Genomic DNA, 20,758 nt, shown 5'->3' with positions numbered 1-20,758 from the left:
CCAATCAATGATCCTAAAATGCTGTATTTATTGGTTAATACGTGCCACAGAAAATGGTGTGCTGGCTAAAGACTTTATACCTAGACTTGAAACAGTGGCACAATCCAACATATAACTACAGCCCCTACTGTTATTTATTTTGCATCATACCAAAGTTTCCAAAAGCTTTAAGCCCAGAAAACTTTGTGAGTGTAATACAATATATGATAATGAAGCACTTATTTTTGTCTATACAACTGGCTTATTTACCTAACTGAAAGGAAAACAAGGTAAGCCAGTTTGATGGGGAATAATTTTGGTGGAGAATAAATTTGGTGGGGAATGATCCAAGAGATAAACATTTGTTTAGTTCAGCCAATGGCAGGCAAGTGATATTTTGCTGGGAAAAAAAAGCAATGAGACATCTGAATTAATAACTAGACGTCTGTAAAGCAAGAACAGAACCAACAAAAGTGGTGAGACAGTAACTCATGTTTCTGACTGTGGTGCCCAGTTCAGAACGTATAGTTATTTTGTGGACTGCAGTCAAGTACTTGCAAGTATTGCTGTAACACATTACACAAAGTGATCTGATTTTAAAAGACCTGTATGTATCAGGGTGGTATTTCTCACCCAGGTCCCGGTAGTACATTCATTTTCTGAGGTGGATTCAATATATTTTAAAACAAATTGTAATATTTCTATTTAAAAACATTAAAAAGATACTGCAGATGGTCTACATCAAGAACTGGTAATACATATAAGCACTTTGGAGTACCTGGAATAAGGTACAATACACCAGGCATACTTGCTAAATACTACTTGTTAGGAGGAGATCTATAAATTATTAAGTCAGATACCTAAGATGATCTCTGATGCTGCACTAACCTGACTAAACCACTTTACTATTGACTTGCATCTTTGCACTAACTAGCAATAATCATAAGGAGAGGTGTTAAATGTTGATATCCTATATAATAAAACCCCTATGTCCCTGCGTACACCTGTCTCTGTGTAGCATTGTCCGTGCTTTTTGCTACTGTGCATGTGCGCAGCATGGACCCAGCCTCACCGAGACAGGAGGGCGGGGACAGGGAGCCAAGTGGGCGGCGTGTGAGTGGGCGGCTGGGTGTGCGGCGTGTGAGCAGCCGGGTTGTGCGTGGGTGGTGGGGGCACGCGCCCAGAAACACGGACCTAGAGCCCGTTTTAAAACGGGCTTAGGTCTACTAGTCATTAAAGGGAACCAGAGACGCCAGCCACAGAAAAAGAAAAAAAGATTTCATACATACCTGGGGCTTCTTCCAGCCCCATAAGCCTGGATCACTCCCACGCCGCCATCCTCCGCTTCCTGGATCGGCCGGTACCGGGTCCCGTCACTTCCGGCGGAGGCGGCCAATTATCCGCATGATCAGGGGCTCCCCTCCATATCCTTACGCGTGCGGCTGCGCAGTATGCAGCCGCACGCGTAAGGGCATGCCGGGAGCCCCTGTAATGCGGACAATTGGCCGCGTGCTGCCGCCGACTGGCCGAAACTACGGGACCCGGAACTGGCTGAAACAGGAAGCGGAGGACGGCGGCGTGGAAGCGATCCGTGCGTATGGGGCTGGAGGAAGCCCCAGGTAAGTATAACTTCTTTTTGCTGGCGTCTCTGGTTCCCTTTAAGAACATGCCATCTTTGTATGCACATCTTTCTCTTTAAAATCTACTATTCAAATCTGTTTGATAAACATGTAGTCATTAACGAATTGCTTTGTGAAAAATAGATTAATTACTTTGGAAGAAATAGTTTGGTGTACACTACTTTTGAGTATTGCATGCCCTGGTTTCTAGTTTTTAGTGTAACGTTATGTTATTCTGTTTTTCCCATAGCTAAGCACTTCTTACAATGCACCTTGGGACGTGATATATATACACACACACACACACACACACACACACACACACACACACACACACACACACACACACACACACATATATACATACATACATGCATACACACATACACACACACACACACAGGATCTCCTTCTCCCCTATTTACGTGGGTACCTCATATATGCATAACCCTTTGTAATAAGAAACTGGGTCCTTCTCTTTTTGAAGAAACTCTTTGTGCAATAAGTGTTTGTAGAAAAAATGTTCCTCTTTAATATACTGGGCAGCACAGTGTGGTAGTGGTTAGCGCTCCCGCCTTGCAGCGCTGGGTCCTTTCGAATCCCAGCCAGGTCAACATCTGCAAGGAGTTGGTATGTTCTCCCCATGTCTGTGTGAGTTTCCTCCAGGCATTCTGGTTTCCTACCACATCCCAAAAACCTAAGACACAAGTTAAATGGCTTCCCCTAAAATTGGCCCTAGACTAGCATACATATACTACAGTACATACATAGAAATAGGACTATGGTAGGGAATAGATTGTGAGCCCTTCTGAGGGACAGTTAAGTGACAAGACAATAGGCTCTGTACAGTGCTGCAGAAGATTTCGGTGCTATATAAATACTAAATAATAATACTGTGCTTCAGATTTGTTTAGCTATGTATGGTATAGTTCTACTATTTGTTTTTGACCTTTACAATGTACAGAGATCCTGGCAAAATACTTTTGTTTATAATTTATGCTGCTTGATTAGGTTATAAAAACGCATTTGTTGTCTGCTTCATATATAACAACTAATGTAATTCCTAGGTGTGCAAGGTTGCTTTGTAGCTGTAAGCATTGCCAAGATGGGTCTGGGATTTCCAGAGAGCCTATAAAGTAAAGGTTTCTGAAAGGGCTATTAAGACTTCTGTTCATTTTTGCTTAACCAAGGTCTTTTAACCTGCATATAATAGCTACTGAAGTACTTCGGTCATGATGTTCCTACAGGTCAGGTTTTTTTGCAAACGTAATTTCAACATAAAAGGATTGTAACATGAAAATGTTTTGGAGTGTTTTTGTGAGGAACTTAAAGCCCAACTCTAGGAATAAAAAGTTCTAGCACCCCGTTTAGGGTTTTTGAATTTTTTTTTACTGCGGTTTGAATTTATTTTTGGCAGACAAAGTATAGACAAGCTTTAAATCTACATGTATGCACTCGTTCACAGGTTTAAGAACAAATTTGTTCAGTACTACATGTATGCTATAGCTTGTTAGCCTCACCCCACAGAAGTTATTTGACCAACTGAGGCTTCTGCATCTGGTGAGTCGTTAACTGATGGGAGGGGGTCACGGTGCAGTGTATCCCCTATTTACAAGTGGTTGGTTATCATTTGGGCCCCAGTGGAACTACATTGTAGACACGGTCACCTGGTATGACATTGTATGGACCGAACATGGCTCTAATTGATGCTACAAATAGGGGTTGTGGTCATCCACCTCATCCTTATTAGAGACTCTTGTATCATTATTATGTATTGTATGTCTAAAGCGCCAACATATTACACAGCGCTGAACATCATGCTGTAGTAAAGAGTATATGAAGGCAGTATGGGCTGATTCCCACAGGTGATAGCATGAACAGATTCACAAAAGAGAAAAAAAAAAAAACTTTGTTTTACAGAAGAATAAGGATACTTACTGTAAAAAAAAAAAATCTCCATTTTACATTAATCCTTATTCTAGCAGATAAAGTTATTCAACAACAGTTAGCATATGTAAATATACCCTGTCATGTTTCTTACCATTCTCCATCAATAAAATTGGCAATGCAGTAATCTCCACGACGTGGTGAGTACGATCCTTCTAGTGGGGGATTGCTGGCAATTTCACTTCTCATACTTTCCATGAGCTTCTCAAGCTGTGTGCCTAAAGAGAGGTAAAGTAAACTATCAAATACAACTGAAGTAGGATGTGAAGGACAGTGGTGTAGGTCTTTGCTCACTCTGACTGTTGAAAATACAATGTGCAATTATCCTGTCATTCTACGGTAATTTATAATAGACAGAGTTTAGATTGTGATTTGTCTTTAAGCAATATATTTATCATCAGCACTTATGGTATATGCCGAGCTGCTGAGCAATATGACATTTCAGCCTTCAATAAGGACATCGAGTCCTAAAGGCAACGCCAGTCTTAAACAGATGAACAAAACATTAAGCCAGAGGCTTCATCATATCAAACATCTCCAGGGTGGAAAGGATTGCTCCTGGAATCATCTATAAAGATATGGCTGCTTACACCATGGAGTGAAGACAAATGTCACGTATAAAATAATAGATATTCCAGAACCATTTGGAACTATGAAACCACAAGCAGTTCATCCAGCTTATTCACAATGTATAGAAAGTCAGAAGCATCAAAGTCAAACTGTATGCACACTAACAAATATCACTATTGGCATCTAGAATTAATGCATGGCTAGCCCTTCACCTGCAAGTATATTTTTTAAAAAGCTACAGGCCAGTAACAGCTATGTTTTAATTGCGTTTATTAGATGTCTTGCCAAAATCTACATGTAGCAAAGTCCACATCAGTTGGTAGGGAATGTCACTGATGTGTAAATAAATTTGAGATGGTTCAGATTATTATTATACAGAATTATGCTTTTTATTATGAAAATATAAAATGTAAATTGAAGTGGACGCATTTGACTAGTCAATTTTAAAGATGCATAGATTAGCAGTAACATTTGCATAATCCTGCATCAACTTGGAATTATCTGCATATCTTAAACCGAATAGAAAGTTGGCACAGATCGAATAGTTTGTACTAAATGCCGGTAAAGGTCTGTGGCAGCGGAATATTAGGATAAAAAACATATATAGACGTCTGCGGTGCGGTAGGTGGCAGTACTGTAGTTTTGTACTAAAATGCTTTTAGAAGTCTGTGGCTAAAGATGCAGAAACACAGAAATGAATATAGTGATCTGCAGCAGTCTACAGCTTGGTATACATATCCAATTTTGATTGGCCAATGACTATGTACCAAAAATTGCTCTGGCTCCTAATACATTTAAACTGTAACTAAAAGAAAAAATATGATGTTCTCTCAGATAAGTCATTGTAAATAACTTGTATATACAGTAATGGCAGTGTATAGCCCACAAAAAGGAAATATGATAGCCAATCAGAAAACAAATTATTTCTGCTGTGGCAATTGCTGTATTTGTAAAATCCGATATACATATCTGATTGTGACTGTATATCTGTTTTGTACACAGGAATCTTTTATATATAATAAATAACATATCTGCTGTAATAAAGCCTTATATGTCACTAGTAGGGATGGTCCATGAGATGCAAATAATTATGTGTTGATGTAGGTTTATGCAAATTCTGTAGTGCAAAAATGGTTTATACAGATTTTTCCCTAGTCACTATTATGACATTCAGCTGAGCTATTATGCAAACCGATATTCATATATCATTTTATTATGTATTTCAGTGCATTACAAAAAAAGTGTATAAATGTAATATGAGCTGTAATTTGTGCATTCCAGTGTTAACTTTTGTAACTACTGTCAGCTCCTGTACCAATTATACATGATTTTTAAACTCATTTTGCTAATTAATTCAATATGTTTTGAAATTTGGGGTTAGTGACTACAAATTAAGTTATACAGTAGTACTATACTTATGTATGCACTCCCTACAGGGCTGTTGTGAATCCATTGAGAAATGTTGAGCACAGAAGTGTGTTGTTTATCACCCATAAACCTGGTTCAGATAGTCTGTGAACAATGTGAACACATCCCCTAGTTTTCTTGCAAAGTACTTGTACAATCAACTGCCAGGGAAGGCCACCAGACATAACGTGATAATATATCTCAAGTCTTTATGTGTACCCACAGTTAGATTGCCTAGGGCCCGATCGATGTTCTTTGTTCCTGTCTGCACGCTCTACAAGTACTCTTACCAAGGACTAGTTCCGATTTCTATTTAATAGCTACTCTACAGCTCTACCCTATTTATTATTATTATTTAGTATTTATATAGCGCCGACATCTTAAGCATCGCTGTACAGAGTATATAGTCTAGTCACTAACAGTCCCTCAAAGTAGCTCACAATCTAATCCCTACCATTGCCATATGTCTATATCATGTAGTGTATTTATTGTAGTCTAGGGCAAATTTAGGGGGAAGAAAATGAATTTATCTTTATGTTTTTAGTGTGCATCTCTGGTGCACATAAACACAGAGGTACACCTAATGCTTAAAGTTAGTATACCCCAACACATTGGCCTCAATTTACTAAGCTTTATCAAACACTTTACAGAACGTTTGATAATTTACCCCATGGGTAAAATCTCATTTTGAATTCACTAAGGTGTTGTATATTTATCGAATGTTTATCAATAAAACGTTTAATAAATCTATAGTGTTTGATAAAGCTTAGTGAATTGAGGCCATAGTCTGTTTAGCAAGATTCACTGGAACCCCATTCCAACTGGGTTCTGGTGCATAGCTCCAACCCACCTTGCATATCTGATATAGAACAGGCTGGGGCCATTTTCAGCAACAGGGGAATCCAACTAATATGAAGCTCCGGTTAATCATCTTATACAGACAACTTGACAGGGCATTCACACTGGTAATGACAGCTCAAAATGTCAAACAGGGTAAAGTGTCAGCTTACTGGCCAAGAGCTTTGATTTGTAACCAAAAGCAGATGCCATCTTACTGTAGCTATAATGCTGGGTACACACGGTACAATTTTCCGTGCGATAGATGGATCAGATAGATAAAATCTGTCATGTCCGATATTGCACCTGATCGGTTCCGTGCTCGATTTCTCATAGCGGTGAATGGAAAAAGATAATAAAAACGAATGATAAGAGAATCGAGGGCAGAATCAAATGCGGTATCGTGCCGAAAAAACGATCAAGTCGCAAAATCACACGAAAAAACGTAACGTGTTTACCCAGCATAACGTTTCTAAACTTTGGCAGTGATGAAATGCCTTTTATGTTACATGCTCAGGTAGTTTTGAGTCCTAGCTGCAACTAGCTAAATTTGTACAGTTGAAGCTATTGTGGACCATGCAATTCTTATGCTAAATACCACAGAAAGTATGTGGCAAGGACATGATTACAGCAGATATCACAATCAATAAAGCATGCACCTATATGCCATGCAAAGCACTGTATAAAAAAAGAAGTATCAACTGCGTCAGGATGCGGTCTGCTGCTATCATTTTAAATTAAAGCAATGCTATTCACAGCTGAAATAATCGTGTCTCTTCACATGCTGACACTGGAAATTCAGCATCTGCACAGACCACTTGAATGCATTCATACCTACAGACTGGCTTAACAGTCCAGACAGAAAAGGGGGTTCTACTGCTGCGCACAGAAAGTTGTGCAGCCAACCAGAATGGTAACAGTGACAAAGGGATGTTGTACTGTATCAGGCATGTGGCAGCATCAGCTGATTTGTTGAGGAGGATTGTTTAACTAGATGGTCACCCCTTTTTTCCCATTTAAAGTTGACTTTACATTTTCTTAAAGTGTACCTGAGGTAACGTGAGACAGGATGAGATTAACATGTGTATCTACAATGTAAAACATATAAATAACCGGGCTGTTTTACTTCTTGTATTTTGCAAACTGAGAGAGTTAACCTTTAGGCATGGAAGTGACAGTTTCTGTCTTGTCGGTACCTTGTCGAGAATATAGTAAACCTCACTGATAAGTAGATTACAGCCATAAAAGTTTTCCTGGCATACAACTTCTGAGAGCAGAAGGAGATAGAAAAGATTGATAGCTCATGTATTTTAACTCTGGGCCACTTAACAGACGGCTACTGAGCAGAGGTAACAAAACATTCAATCTACTTTGTAAATGTTTAAATATAAAATAAAACCATGGAGTATCTTAGAAAGTCATTTTAGGAGTAAGAGGATAAATACAATTTTTTATCTCATCAGTTTATTTTAACCTCGGGTTCACTTTAAGCTAGTCCAGGTATGCTTTAAAAATCCTAGATTACAAATGAAGGAGATAATATTCCGTAATTCAAACAACATTTCCAGAGCCTATTTACGTTATTGATTTACACTGTACTATTTAGAATTGTTATCAGATTTTCCTGAGAATGTACAGTACAAGAGATCACTGAAGGCATCAGTAAATGTGAAGTACTGATGGAGGCACATGTCAGCTACTAAGAGGCTCGTGAAGTCAGGCACGACATTTACTGTATCTGTTTGGCACTCCAGTTTCCTCCCACATCCCCAAAACACACTGGTAGATTATCTGCCTCAGACTAGGACAATTCCTTTGGACTGACTAAAGCAAGGCCATTAGATAGTGAGCTACACTGAGGGACAGTTAGGAAACTTGAATTGTTCATTGCACACTATAAAGCAATGCAGTAGTTGACAGTGCTATTTAAATTGATAACTTACAGTACAGTTTTATTTCCTTTGGTTTAGCTGCTCTTGCATTACACAGATACAAAATATTCATCATTGATATCTTTCTTCACTAGTGGCTAATTACGAATGCATATTGACTGCTCTCCTTTGACACAAGCTGCTGTGTTTATCCTTCGATCTGTGGGTGTGCGGCTTAATGCGTGTGTTCTCAGCAACATGTGGAGGTCAGCAACATCAGAGTTCAGATTCCTCACAAGCAAAAGAATTGGCTGCTGGCACTCTGTCTTTTACAGGGCCAAGTGTACTGGTGGTAGACAATATGTAGACTGTAAAGCCAGAAGAATACACGTTGTTTTGCAATGCATTTTCTCAGCAATTCAGTGTGCTTCTTATGCAGTTTATCATGACTCAGCTGTGTATACTTTTTAACCCTATGTACTGCTGGTGCCCAGTGTAGTAATCATTGCATATACATTATGTCTAACACATGTGCCGCGATCAGCACACGACGCAGCAACAAGCCTAATGTGGACATAATTCATTCTCATAGGCTTTAATTATGCTTGTGTATCAGTCCATTCCAAAAAATGCAGCAATTTCATATTCCTCAACGCAGTAAGCAGATCCTGTTGTTAAAGTTAGAATCCACTTCCTGCGCTGAGTGGAGCTTGCAACAAGTGGGAGCTGAGCCTAACACCTGCTGCCTGTGAGTGCACCACACCTAATCCGCCCCTTCCCCTCTCCACATTTCCCTGCATTGTTTTCCTTGGTAGAAGGTAGTCCACTATGTCATATACATTGGATTATTTAACTGTTGAGCAACAATAAAGACTAAGTTATTTGGTACGCTGACCTCCCGACATGCTACTTATCCTGCTTTGTCCAGTAACTATGGTTTGAGCACCCATGAATGATAAAATGAATTAAAAACAATAAAATAAAGTTTGAGTTCTTCGTTCCAAGGTGACTGTTCACCCTCTACTTTGTCTACCCATTTCCATATGGAGTGCATCATCTCTTACCTATCTCAATTAGCTTGTCTCAGAAGTTTCATCTCAAATACATAAATAACAAAATGCCTCAAACAGAAGTGTTAAAGTACAACTAAACAGAAGGATATGGAGGCTGCCATATTTATTCCCTTTTCTGCTTATCTGCCTCTAATACTTATAGCCATAGCCCCTGAACAAGCATACAGATCAGAGGTTTGACTGCAGTCCAAACACAACTGTGTGATCCAGACAACTGCAGCCAAAGAGACCAGCAGGACAGCCAGGCAACTAGGATTGTTTAAAAGTAAATAAATATGGCTGCCTCCATATCCCTCTCAGTTCAGGTGTATTTTAATATGTGTGTGTGTTTAGACACACATCACAAAGTTAATCATATTTGAGGAGAGTTATGGTTTGCAAAAAACATTTTTTATGATAGTGCGTTTACTAAATTGATCCATTGTGCAACCCTTGGAGTTCCAGGATCAAAGCATCGAGTTGTTATAGATTTTGTGACTATGGAGAGTAGTCCCTGCAATAAGAGTCTTCATTAGGAAGACAGTGAAGTTCAGTAATTATACCTAGCAGGCACATTTTGTGGTTACAGAGAACAGTCATAAATACAGTTTGCTGCCAGAATTGAGATATTTTTGGGAATTACCGTATAAAGTGCATAAAGGTGACATTAATACATTGACATTTATGGTATTTGGAGTTGCCATCTCCTTTAAATATAGCTACTGGCAATTAGGAGAGATAGATGAAGTATTTACACAGCTGAATAATTCATTCTTGGACCGACTGTGACACTAACTTTGTGGATTCTGAGCAAATTTCCTATTTCTCTTGGTCAAGATTGAGTATTTATATTGTGCATTTTTGCAGGATGTTTTCAAAGCAGGGTTCACTTGGGCTTTAGCTGGGTGATAAAGGTGGGGACACTATTCATGCAATGTGACTCTCTTTTTAAATCAGGTGAGAGCATTTTCTTGCAAGAAGGATGCAACCTGACAGCTCACATTTTCAAAGCCTCTTTATAAAATAGGCCCCCAAATAGTTTCAGAATCTTGTACTGGAAGAAATGGTCATTTACCCCCCAAAAAGTAATTTCCCAAATTACAGAAGAAAGGCCTAGCACATGTGTCTAATATCAACAAGGCTGATAAACGCAATAGGAGATTCTTTTCTGGAAAGTATAGATGCATTTTAAGCAGACCAGTGCCAACCTCCTATACAGATGGTTGGCAGAGCACTCAGCACAATGTTGTTGTTAAAAAAAAAAAAAAAAAAAAGCCCATTACTTGCGATGTAAACATGCCGTGTGCTTCTGCAGCCACAGATAACATTGTGGATCTCTCAGCTTTTGAACAGACAACAAAAAATGGACTATCAAAGAAGGTTTGCAGCAGGAACATGTCTGCATTAATAGGAGAATTTAATTATGTGATAACAAGGAGAGTGACTTAAACATAATCTGTGCAGGTGCAAAAGAGCACAGGCAAAAGAACAATGGTGTAACTTGCTGTGCATTCTACAATAGGATGCAACAGTGCACACACCTGTGGATTCAGCTGCGACAGACTTGACAATGTAAAGCTCTGGATACATTTCATCTGTTTGCCAAAGCTCCCCTGCTTACTACTGACAAATGTGATAAAAACAGATTTTCAGTTTATAGTGCGGTCCCATTCAGAGCCAGTCTGCAGTCACTTAGCACTGTTCATTTATTAAATGAAGATTTAATAAAGCTGCTGGAAATGAAACAGAATATGAACAGAGATGGGCTTTACTAAAGCAAATCTAAAAAGCCGTGTCTCCACAGGCGACCATACTAAAACTCTGAAAGGCTGCATTACACTCATTCATGTTCTCAGACACAATAGTGAAAACAACCAGTGGCATTTACAATCAATGTGTGTGAGCATGGAAATGGAAAAAATGTTTAAAAATACATTCATAATCAGAATTTCACACAATGAACATTAACTTATCTTTAGAAATAAATGGTATTGAAACCTTGCTCAGGCAGGGGGAAGAAAAACGTAGCTGGCTTAAAGTGTAACTTTTGCATAGAAAAAAATCTTGCCCAAACCAACTTTATGCAGTGCAAGTAAACTCAGCCTGCAATACCTTGCCAGACTTTTCCTTAAAGGGAAGGTTCAGGGAGGGTGGGTAAAAAATAAAAATCAATTTCCACTTACCTGGGGCTTCCTCCAGCCCGTGGCAGGCAGGAGGTGCCCTCGCCGCCGCTCCCGGTGGTCTCCGGTGGCCGACCCGACCTGGCCAGGCCGGCTGCCAGGTCGGGCTCTTCTGCGCTCCAAGGCCCGGAACTTCTGCGTCCCACGCCGGCGCTCTGACGTCATCGGACGTCCTCCGGGCTCTACTGCGCAAGCGCAGAACTACTGCGCATGCGCAGTAGAGCCCGGAGGACGTCCGATGACGTCTGCGCGCCGGCGTGGGGCGCAGAAGTTCCGGGCCTTGGAGCGCAGAAGAGCCCGACCTGGCAGCCGGCCTGGCCAGGTCGGGTCGGCCACCGGAGACTACCGGGAGCGGCGGCGAGGGCACCTCCTGCCTGCCACGGGCTGGAGGAAGCCCCAGGTAAGTGGAAATTGATTTTTATTTTTTACCCACCCTCCCTGAACCTTCCCTTTAAGTGAACAATAGATAGATCTCTCTCTGATTGACATCTGATCAGATCTCTCTCTGATCTCAGACCTCTCTGGTTCACAATTGGTTAACCTGCTGGGCGTTCTGATTCCCGCGGCTGTGCGGCCGCGGGAGGGTTTTTTTTCCGCCCGATATTTTTTTTAATATCATGTAGCTAGCCTAGATGGCAGTAGATCCTGAAAAACTTGCGTCTAAAACATTGTGTTAAACGCCAGGAAAACGTCCATGTGAACCAGCTCTAATGCGGAAAGCTGGTTTAGAGGAGTCCCATATGCTAAAATTAAAATAGTGGGCAGGAATATTAACAATCTGAGAATTGCCGATATTACCACTCTGAGGGCAGAAACTGAGAAAAAATGAAAGAGCCTAGTCATGAATGTCAAACAAGAAAGTGCCAATGCTGGTCCTACTGCTTAACATCAAGAAAACTAAAGTAATGTCATCTGCTCCAATAAACCATCTGCAAATAGAAGGAGAAAAAGTAGAAGTTGTAACAAATTTCATCTTCCTGGGAGATCCCTGCAGGTGGTAACTGCAGCCATAAAATTAAGAAAAGCTTGTTGCTTGGAAGGAAAGCTATGGCAAGTTTCAACAACATACAAATGGATAGAGATGTCCCTTTAACAACAAAGCTCAGGATAGTTAGAGCCATGGTCTTCCCAGTAGTAACATATGGTTGTAAAAGTTGGACTATGAGTAAGATTATGTGTTGTAAAATGTACAGCATGCTTTTGAGCTGTGGGTGTGGAGAAAGAAACGGAGAGTTCCCTTGATTGCTATAAGATCTAAACAGTCAATACTTAAAGTGGACCCAAATTAAAAATACAAGATTTCAGAAATAAAATCGATTTTGTAAATTATAATAATAAATAGCAGCCTTTTTTCAGCTGCATGATGACAAATAAAATATTTTACATTTATTCCATCCTTTCATATTGCCGGGACAGAATCCGGCAGACTGGTGGAGGATATAAAAAACAAAACACAGGCTGCTACTGATGATGTCACAGGGGAGGTGATCTCAGCTTGTGTGAGATTTCACATAGACGACGCCCCTGTGAGGGAGGGTAGCTGATGACAAACACACCCATGATCTAAAACCTCCTATTAAAGTGGATCCGAGATGAACTTTTACTCATTGCATAATTATGTCCCTTTCCTATAGTTTATAGGGCATTCCTCAAGCCAAATACTTTTTTGTTTTTGTTTTAATAGTTTAATTCCCTATAAACTAAAAAAGCCACGCCCACAGCCCTCAGAGTGCCAAGGCACTTTCAGACAATAGCAAGGGCTTACAGGAGTTCAGTCTGGGCAGGAGGAGGGGGGAGGTGTTACTAGCCATTGATTTCAAAGGCAGAGGGGAGGAGGGAGGAGGAGAGGGGACTGAATTTACACACAAGAAATCTGATACCATCTCCAGCTCTTAGCCTGTGACAATATGACAAAAAGAACATGGCTGCCTCCATTGTATCACACGAATAAATACTCATACACTTTTTAAACTTTTGCAGCTAGATATGCTGTGTAAACTATCTAAACTTTAGATAAGATATATAGACAAGTTACTTGTTATAGTTAGTGTTTCATCTCGGATCCGCTTTAAGCTCAGAAGTAATGGATGCCACCTGTATAACCCTAGTTATGAAAAGAGAAGGGTGAAAAGCATGCACTGCAATGCTCATAGGCTTGAAGAAGTTGTTATCTTTGTATGTGTCAGAGTGGTGCAACTAAATATTTTGAATTAAAAAAAATGTTGGTTTTGGTCCACTTTAAATAAATAAGGCCAGAGCATTCACTAGAAGATCTGATACGACTATTAAAACTCAAATATTTTGGTCACATAATGAGAAGACTGGATTCTTTGGAGAAATACTTGATGCTTGGAAAAATTGAGGGCAAAGGAAGAGGAGGATGACAAAAGGCTAAGATGGATAGACAGCATATGTGAAGCTTTAAACATGCCCATGCAACAGAGTATCATGAATAAATGTTCCAAAACTGCCCTACTAAGCCACGAAATCAAGATTTTGTTGGCTATTCATGCCCCCTCCTGAAAAAGATTAGGTCACATGCGGGCAGGAGGTGTCTCACTTAGAGTAGCCCAGTAGCTGTGGCCAGAAAGGGTACTGTGCTTCTGCTTGTGACCCTGAGCCAGCCTGTCACGCAGAAGAGGGATGGAAAGAGGAGGAATAGAGTAAAAACCATGTATTCAGACACAGTATGAGGTCTCCCAGAGCTTCCACAGTGCTTTCCTGCTGCTGAATACACAAATCAGCTGCAGAGTCACCGAATAACAAACGCAAAACAATACTTTATGGTTCGTTCTCATTTTATCATTTACAGTTCAAACATGACATTTTGTAGTTCTAGGCGATATCTACTGTCTTGGTGCTAGCATGGAAGCTGCCATTTTGCTATTTATGCCAGAATAATAAGCAGAACAGGGATTTTCATGTGTTACCTCAGTATGTTAGCAGAAACAGTTAAGTGACAAGGAGTACAAATTTCTAATCTCGACTTTGTGAAAGGTTTGCTGAAATTCTCCAGTCGAAATGGCAATAAAATCTAATTAATTCTTCACTTTAGGACAGGAGCTGCACTGATGAGATAATGGGCACATATGTATTCAGTGCACACCCTTTTTTAAATGTTTTGTATAGAGGACATCAGGGAAGTCTCAATATGGCAGAGCAGTTTTCTCTGGTGTCCTTAGTTTAGATGCAGGACTTTGGTTGTATATATTTAATGTTAAGGGGATCGATAAGAGTCAGCTGAACAACAAGGTACTAGCCCCAAATCGCTGCCGAAAACTGTGTTGGGTGGCTAAAGCAGCGGAATGTTACTCTCAATACTCTGCACCTGTGTACAATCCACTGCTCTATACATATCGCCAGAGGGTCACCTAGCTGCAAATGTGATCTGAGGTCCTATTACACTTAGTGATACATTACATACACGTGGTATGAAAAAAAGAGCAACCACACCATTCTGCTTCTTCTATAAGGGCCGGCTCACACGGCCGCACGCATGATGTTAACCGCCGGCAACGGTGCTTGTCGTTCAAGGGCTACCCATTCAAATGAATGACCCATTTTTCCCATCATTTCAGCCGAAGTGTCTTGACACCCTAAAAATACAGAAAACAAAAACTGGAAACATTTTGGATGTTAAATGGCTTTTTCTCATTTGGCCTGTTATTGGCCTGATGAAGTTGGCCCAGAAAATTAGTGTGTTAGTGTGTTTTAAGGTTTACTAAAAGAGTATATACTCGCTTAAAAGCCAATGTACCTAGTTTACCTACGAAGACCAGGAAAAAGTGATTGATTTAAGTATAAGCCTACAGTGGGAAATGCAGCAGCTACTGATATATGTACCCCCGTATTCGGTACCCCACCCACCCCAGCATAGCCAGATGAGCACCAGAATTTGGTACCCACACCCTGCACAGATAGCCAGATTTGCCTCATTATTTGGTAACCCCCAAACACAGCATAGATAGCAAGAGCTGCTCCCAGCATACTGCTTCCCTAGTATAACTAGACAGATGTGCCCACAGTATTAGGTAGTCGCTCACATATATGCAGAGTTTCCGCCATACAAACATCCCTCTGGGTCGCTGTAAGGCTCGGGAGGCATCATCCTGTGTCCCCATCCCTTGCCATATGAGGAGTGGAGCGTGCTTGCAGTAGTTATTCACCTGTCAACACCACTGGAATCTCTCTTCAGTCTTGTCTGTCGCATTTGCAGTGTCTCATCTCTATGATGCCCTCTAGTGGCTCAGTAATAAGAAATGTTACTAAAGGCCGTCTGAGATGGGACACTGCATACTGTACACTGCAACAGGAAGGGCTGAAGGCGACTCACTGTTGCAAGTATGCTCTTCTCTTCATATGGCTGGGTGAGATCATAATCTGGTGCATTCAAAGCCTAAGGCTGGCCCTGGCAGGGAGGATTGTATAGTGGCACAACTCTGCACACCAGGTGAGTAAAGTATAAGCCAAGGCTGATTTTCTTTCAGCATATTTTGGGTGCTGAAAAGCTCAGCTTATAGTAGAGTATATACACAGCAATAGAAACAAATGTAATTTGGACAAGATATTTTCTTTTTATTATCTTTACACAATGCAAATTGCCTGGCGGCCCTGCTGATCCTCTGTCTCTAATCTTTTTAGCCTTAAGGTCCGTACACACGCTGGACTGCAGGCAACGACGGGTCCGTCGTCACCTCCCGCTGGGTGGGCGTTCCAGCGACAGTCCGGCGTGTGTACAGTCTGTCTGCACACTGATACGGCTGTTTCTGAGCGATCCGCCCGGTGGATCGCTCAGAAACAGCCTTATCAGTCCGCCGACAGACTGTACACACGCCGGACTGTCTGTTGAAAACCCGCCCAGCGGGAGGTGACGACAGACCCGTCGTTGCCTGCAGTCCGGCGTGTGTACGGACCTTAAGACCCTGAACAAGCATGCAGATCAGATGTTTCTGACTGGATTAGCCGCATGACTTTTCAGGTGTGTGAGTCAGACACTGCTGATGCCAGAAAGATCAGCAGGACAGCCAGGCAGCTGGTATTGTTTAAGAGAAAATAATCATGACTGCCACCATATCCTACTCAGTTCAGGCGTACTTTAAATATTGAGTTGGATTTGTTTGGAGAGGCAGGTATTAGATCATTTTTTTTCTTTTTGTGCTGACAAGCTACATACCACAATATAACATTGGGTTTCAGCTGTGGGTAGCAGCAGAACCATGCCTGAAACACTGTAAACCACAGAGGACAGTGTAATTCTTTCATACATGAAACAGATGCAAAAAGCAGGGTTACACATGCTACAAAGATCTAAGGGAGGAATGCCTGAACAGTCATTTCTTCTGTCTCTACAATGCTTGGTCAGCTAGAAAGTCTCTGCACCTTAGTGTTTCTCACCTCACTGGTCTCACCCTTCATTAGACACTATGAGAGTTGCCATGGGAACATGGATTTTAAAAAGAACTCTCAGCAAGCTTGCATCCTGCTGACCCAGCAAAATCTGGAACTTGAGCTGCACACATTCAATGAAGTCATAACCGGGACGCTGCTAAAATCTTCAAACTAGGTCTTAATGGAGGACGGCTTAGAGAAGTTGTTCTATTTTTACCCTGCTAGTCCTGTTTTATCAATGCAAATTGTATGAGCAAACTCCTCATTTTACATCCATAAATGTACAGCTTAACAATCAATAGAGTGAAGGACTAGTTGCAGTAATGCAGAAGGAAAAGCAACTGAAGAAAAAAAATGGCATCTAGTGCTTGTGTGCTACCTCAGATTTAATTATGCCTAAGTTTATAAAAAATAATGTTTCTCCTCTGTATGTCAGTGTATATAAGCTGTGTTTTTCAGTGTTTGTCAGGAACCAGTCCGATGAAGGCTTTTTATAAGCTGAAAGCTCACTATTTATCCATCTGTAAGTTAGCCAATAAATGGTATCATCCGGATTCAAAACTCCTAAGTTTATAACTAAATACACAAGGCAAAAAAGAACAATTTATACAGTTATTCCAGATGTTAAGAAAAAGAAAAAAACACATTTCCCAGGGCATTTTGTTGTAAAGCATTCTGCATGCTGAATACAAATTATGTAAAATTACATATTTTCACTACCCCAACAGGATATATTTATTTGAAAGAAAAGGTATTTAAATGAATTTAGATAAATACCTCCCTTTTCGAGGAAGTAGATTAATTACATTTGTCTTTACAGTAAAAATTAAAAAAAGTTGTTCACTTCACAATTAAATGATCTTCTATAAAATGATCACTCTTGATCACTGCAGAAAAATAGTGGCATCCATTTACACAGAGGGACGGGATTATTATTCAAAAGTTCATCTTCATTTTTATCCATACATAGGTTGGCTCAGTGATTGTACCAGAAGCAATAAAGATTTTCTCATAACCAAACTGATCTAATCGTATATGAAGAAATAGGATTCAGCACTTATACCAGCACCTATACCTAAAAGTGGCACGGTAACTAAATTCCAGGCTGTTTTACACTGGATTTGCTGAGTTTTGCATCCATTTTTGATTGTTTGCGAATTACGACACGCATGAACACAGGCGACATAACGTAAATTGTGGGGACATGTTTACACTAGTGTGATCAGATTGTGATCCAATTTGGGCTGATCGTAAACATCCATCCTGCTGCATTTTTTAGTGTTTGTACTTGCAATCTGGACCAATTCAGTGACAAACACAAAACGCTATCACAACTGCAAAAAGACAAAACACAAAAAATAGCACGCTGGAAAATGATAAAAATCATAATTAAATTGCACTGTTTGCAATTGCCATTTGCAGCGTAAAACAGCCCTTAGGCTTGGTTCACACATAAATCTGTACATTTCCGGTCCGGTCCAGTCAGTTTTGTATCAGTATTTTTTTTTCTTTTTTACTTGAATGGACCTGAAATGTACACCTTTTATGTGTGGACACACTCATAGAAAACTGCTACAAAATCTACAGGACTTCCTGGGACCGGAAATGTACAGATTTATGTGTGAACACAGCCATAGAAACACACAAAACTGATGCCAACTGTCAAACTTTTTATGTGTGAACCAAGCCCAAGGCCCTTGGAACACTAGCGCATTTTCATTGTGTTGCATTACATATTTTTAATGCAGGGCAACGCTAAAGCAATTATAGTCTATGGTACATTTCATACCTGATGCGATGAGCCAGAAGCATCTGATCCGACGCTAAGTCTTCAGCTCGTTATGGCACAGCATCTGTGGTAACGCACAATGACCGGAAGTACCAGAAGTCAATGGCGACGCAGATATTTGAAACTGTCTCAAATTAGCGTTGCGGTGCGCATGTAAACTTTTCCAATTAACTTGCTTGCAATGCATATTTCCGCCACAGGGGAGCAGGCAGGGGAGGAGCAGCAGAGCTACTTATGTTGCATCTAGTGCTATTATTTTTCTGCAGAACTCTAATCAAGGACTGAGTGGCTAATGTGGTAAAGAATCGATCGCTACTTGATTGATCTTCAGTCAGGGAGGGATCAGTCCCTTGCCACATCAGTCCATTATTAAACCTTGTATGATCAGCTTTATACTCTGTACCAAAGCCATTCCAATGCATAAACATGTATGGCGCTGGTAGATATTCAATCATTTTAAGAACAGCAGAAGGTGCATCGAAGGTACTCCAAATCAGCAGTGCTTAGTAACCTGTTTTTACATGTAATTATTTTTTGTATGCCAAGAGCTGTTGTACGAAAGAGCTGGACTATGCTTATGACAAATTACTTCTTCTAGGGCTTTTGAATGAGCAGGTGAGAGGAACACCCCTCTAGCTTTATTGTATCTGGTTGTGTACAGAAAATCCTCTTGTGAAGAAAGATGGGCCATCTAGTTTTCACCACTAAAAGGCTTTAGTTATTTGGGTAGATATTCAGAGAGTGTGTGTGTGTGTGTGTGTGTGTGTGTGTGTGTGTGTGTGTGTGTGTGTGTGTGTGTGTGTGTGTGTGTGTGTGTGTGTGTGTGTGTGTGTGTGTGTGTGTGTGTGTGTGTGTGTGTGTGTGTGAGCGTGTGTGCGAGCGTGTGTGCGAGCGTGTGTGTGAGCGTGCGTGCGAGCAAATCTCTTCACAGACTCACTACCAATACAAAGTGGTGTACACGTGAGAAGTGGATCGAAAATCATACATGATTCCAAACATTTTTTACAAATCAATAACTGCAAAGTGGGGTGTGCGTAATTATTCAGCCCCCTGAGTCAATACTTTATAGAACCACCTTTTGCTGGAATTACAGCTGCCAGTCTTTTACGGTATGTCTTTACCAGCTTTGCATATCTAGAGACTGAAATTCTTGCCCATTCTTCTTTGCAAAACAGCTCCAGCTCAGTCAGATTAGCTAGACAGCGTTTGTGAACAGTAGTTTTGTGATCTTGCCACAGATTCTCGATTGGATTTAGATCTGAACTTTGACTGGGCCATTCTAACACATGGATATGTTTTGTTTTAAACCATTCCATTGTTGCCCTGGCTTTATGTTTAGGGTCGTTGTCCTGCTGGGAGGTGAACCTCTGCCCCAGTCTCATGTCTTTTGCAGACTCCAAGAGGTTTTCTTCCAAGATTGCCCTGTATTGGCTCCATCCATCTTCCCATCAACTCTGACCAGCTTCCCTATCCCTGCTGAAGAGAAGCACCCCCAGAGCATGATGCTGCCTCCCCCATATTTGACAGTGGGGATGGTGTGTTCAGAGTGATGTGCAGTGTTCGTTTTCCGCCACACATAGCGGTTTGCATTTTGGCCAAAAAGTTCCATTTTGGTCTCATCTGACCAGAGCACCTTCTTCCACATGGATCACTCCCAGGAGAGGAGAAAAGGACAGCGCTCCACAGTAATATAAATATATAAATTAGCACCAAAGTCACCAATTATGTATTGGGGATCCGCAGACTTCAACCGAGTACACACACTCTCCAATAAATTCCCTGATGAGTCGAATGACGAAACGCGTAGGGCGGAGCTAGGAGTCACGCAGGACGGAAGGGGGAATTGATCAGAGCGGGGACTGTGGCGTGCAGCGGAGATCCGACCGTGGCGGTGCTGGCACACATAGAAAACGCTTGTATGATCTTCAATCTGGTACGCAGATCTTTTAAGCATTTTAGTAATAAATTTTAAAGCTTTTTTACACTATGCAAGTTCCGCTTTGTGTTTAAAGGTGTTTACTGCTGCTGTTGTTGCCCAGGAAGGAGGGCTTGTTTGCATAAAACTTAAGAAGGAATCTGGTGAGTGAGACTCACAGAGGGGGCATATAGATCCCCCTTG

General features: G+C 40.9%; 1 protein-coding gene across 1 annotated transcript in view; it reads right to left on the bottom strand.

The window, feature by feature from the left end:
* The window catches only part of SND1 (staphylococcal nuclease and tudor domain containing 1), a 977,252-nt gene that overhangs the window by 30,662 nt on the left and 925,832 nt on the right, over positions 1 to 20,758 (bottom strand). Inside the window, exon 19 of the mRNA XM_068275928.1 lies at positions 3,640 to 3,763. Within this exon, the coding sequence (XP_068132029.1) occupies positions 3,640 to 3,763 (124 nt within the window). The remainder of the gene's footprint in view (positions 1 to 3,639; positions 3,764 to 20,758) is intronic.

This window comes from Hyperolius riggenbachi, chromosome 3 (assembly GCF_040937935.1).
Source record: "Hyperolius riggenbachi isolate aHypRig1 chromosome 3, aHypRig1.pri, whole genome shotgun sequence".
Taxonomy (NCBI): Eukaryota; Metazoa; Chordata; class Amphibia; order Anura; family Hyperoliidae; genus Hyperolius; species Hyperolius riggenbachi.
The sequence above is the reverse complement of the archived record's forward strand: the minus strand, read 5'-3'. Positions and strand labels throughout refer to the sequence as shown.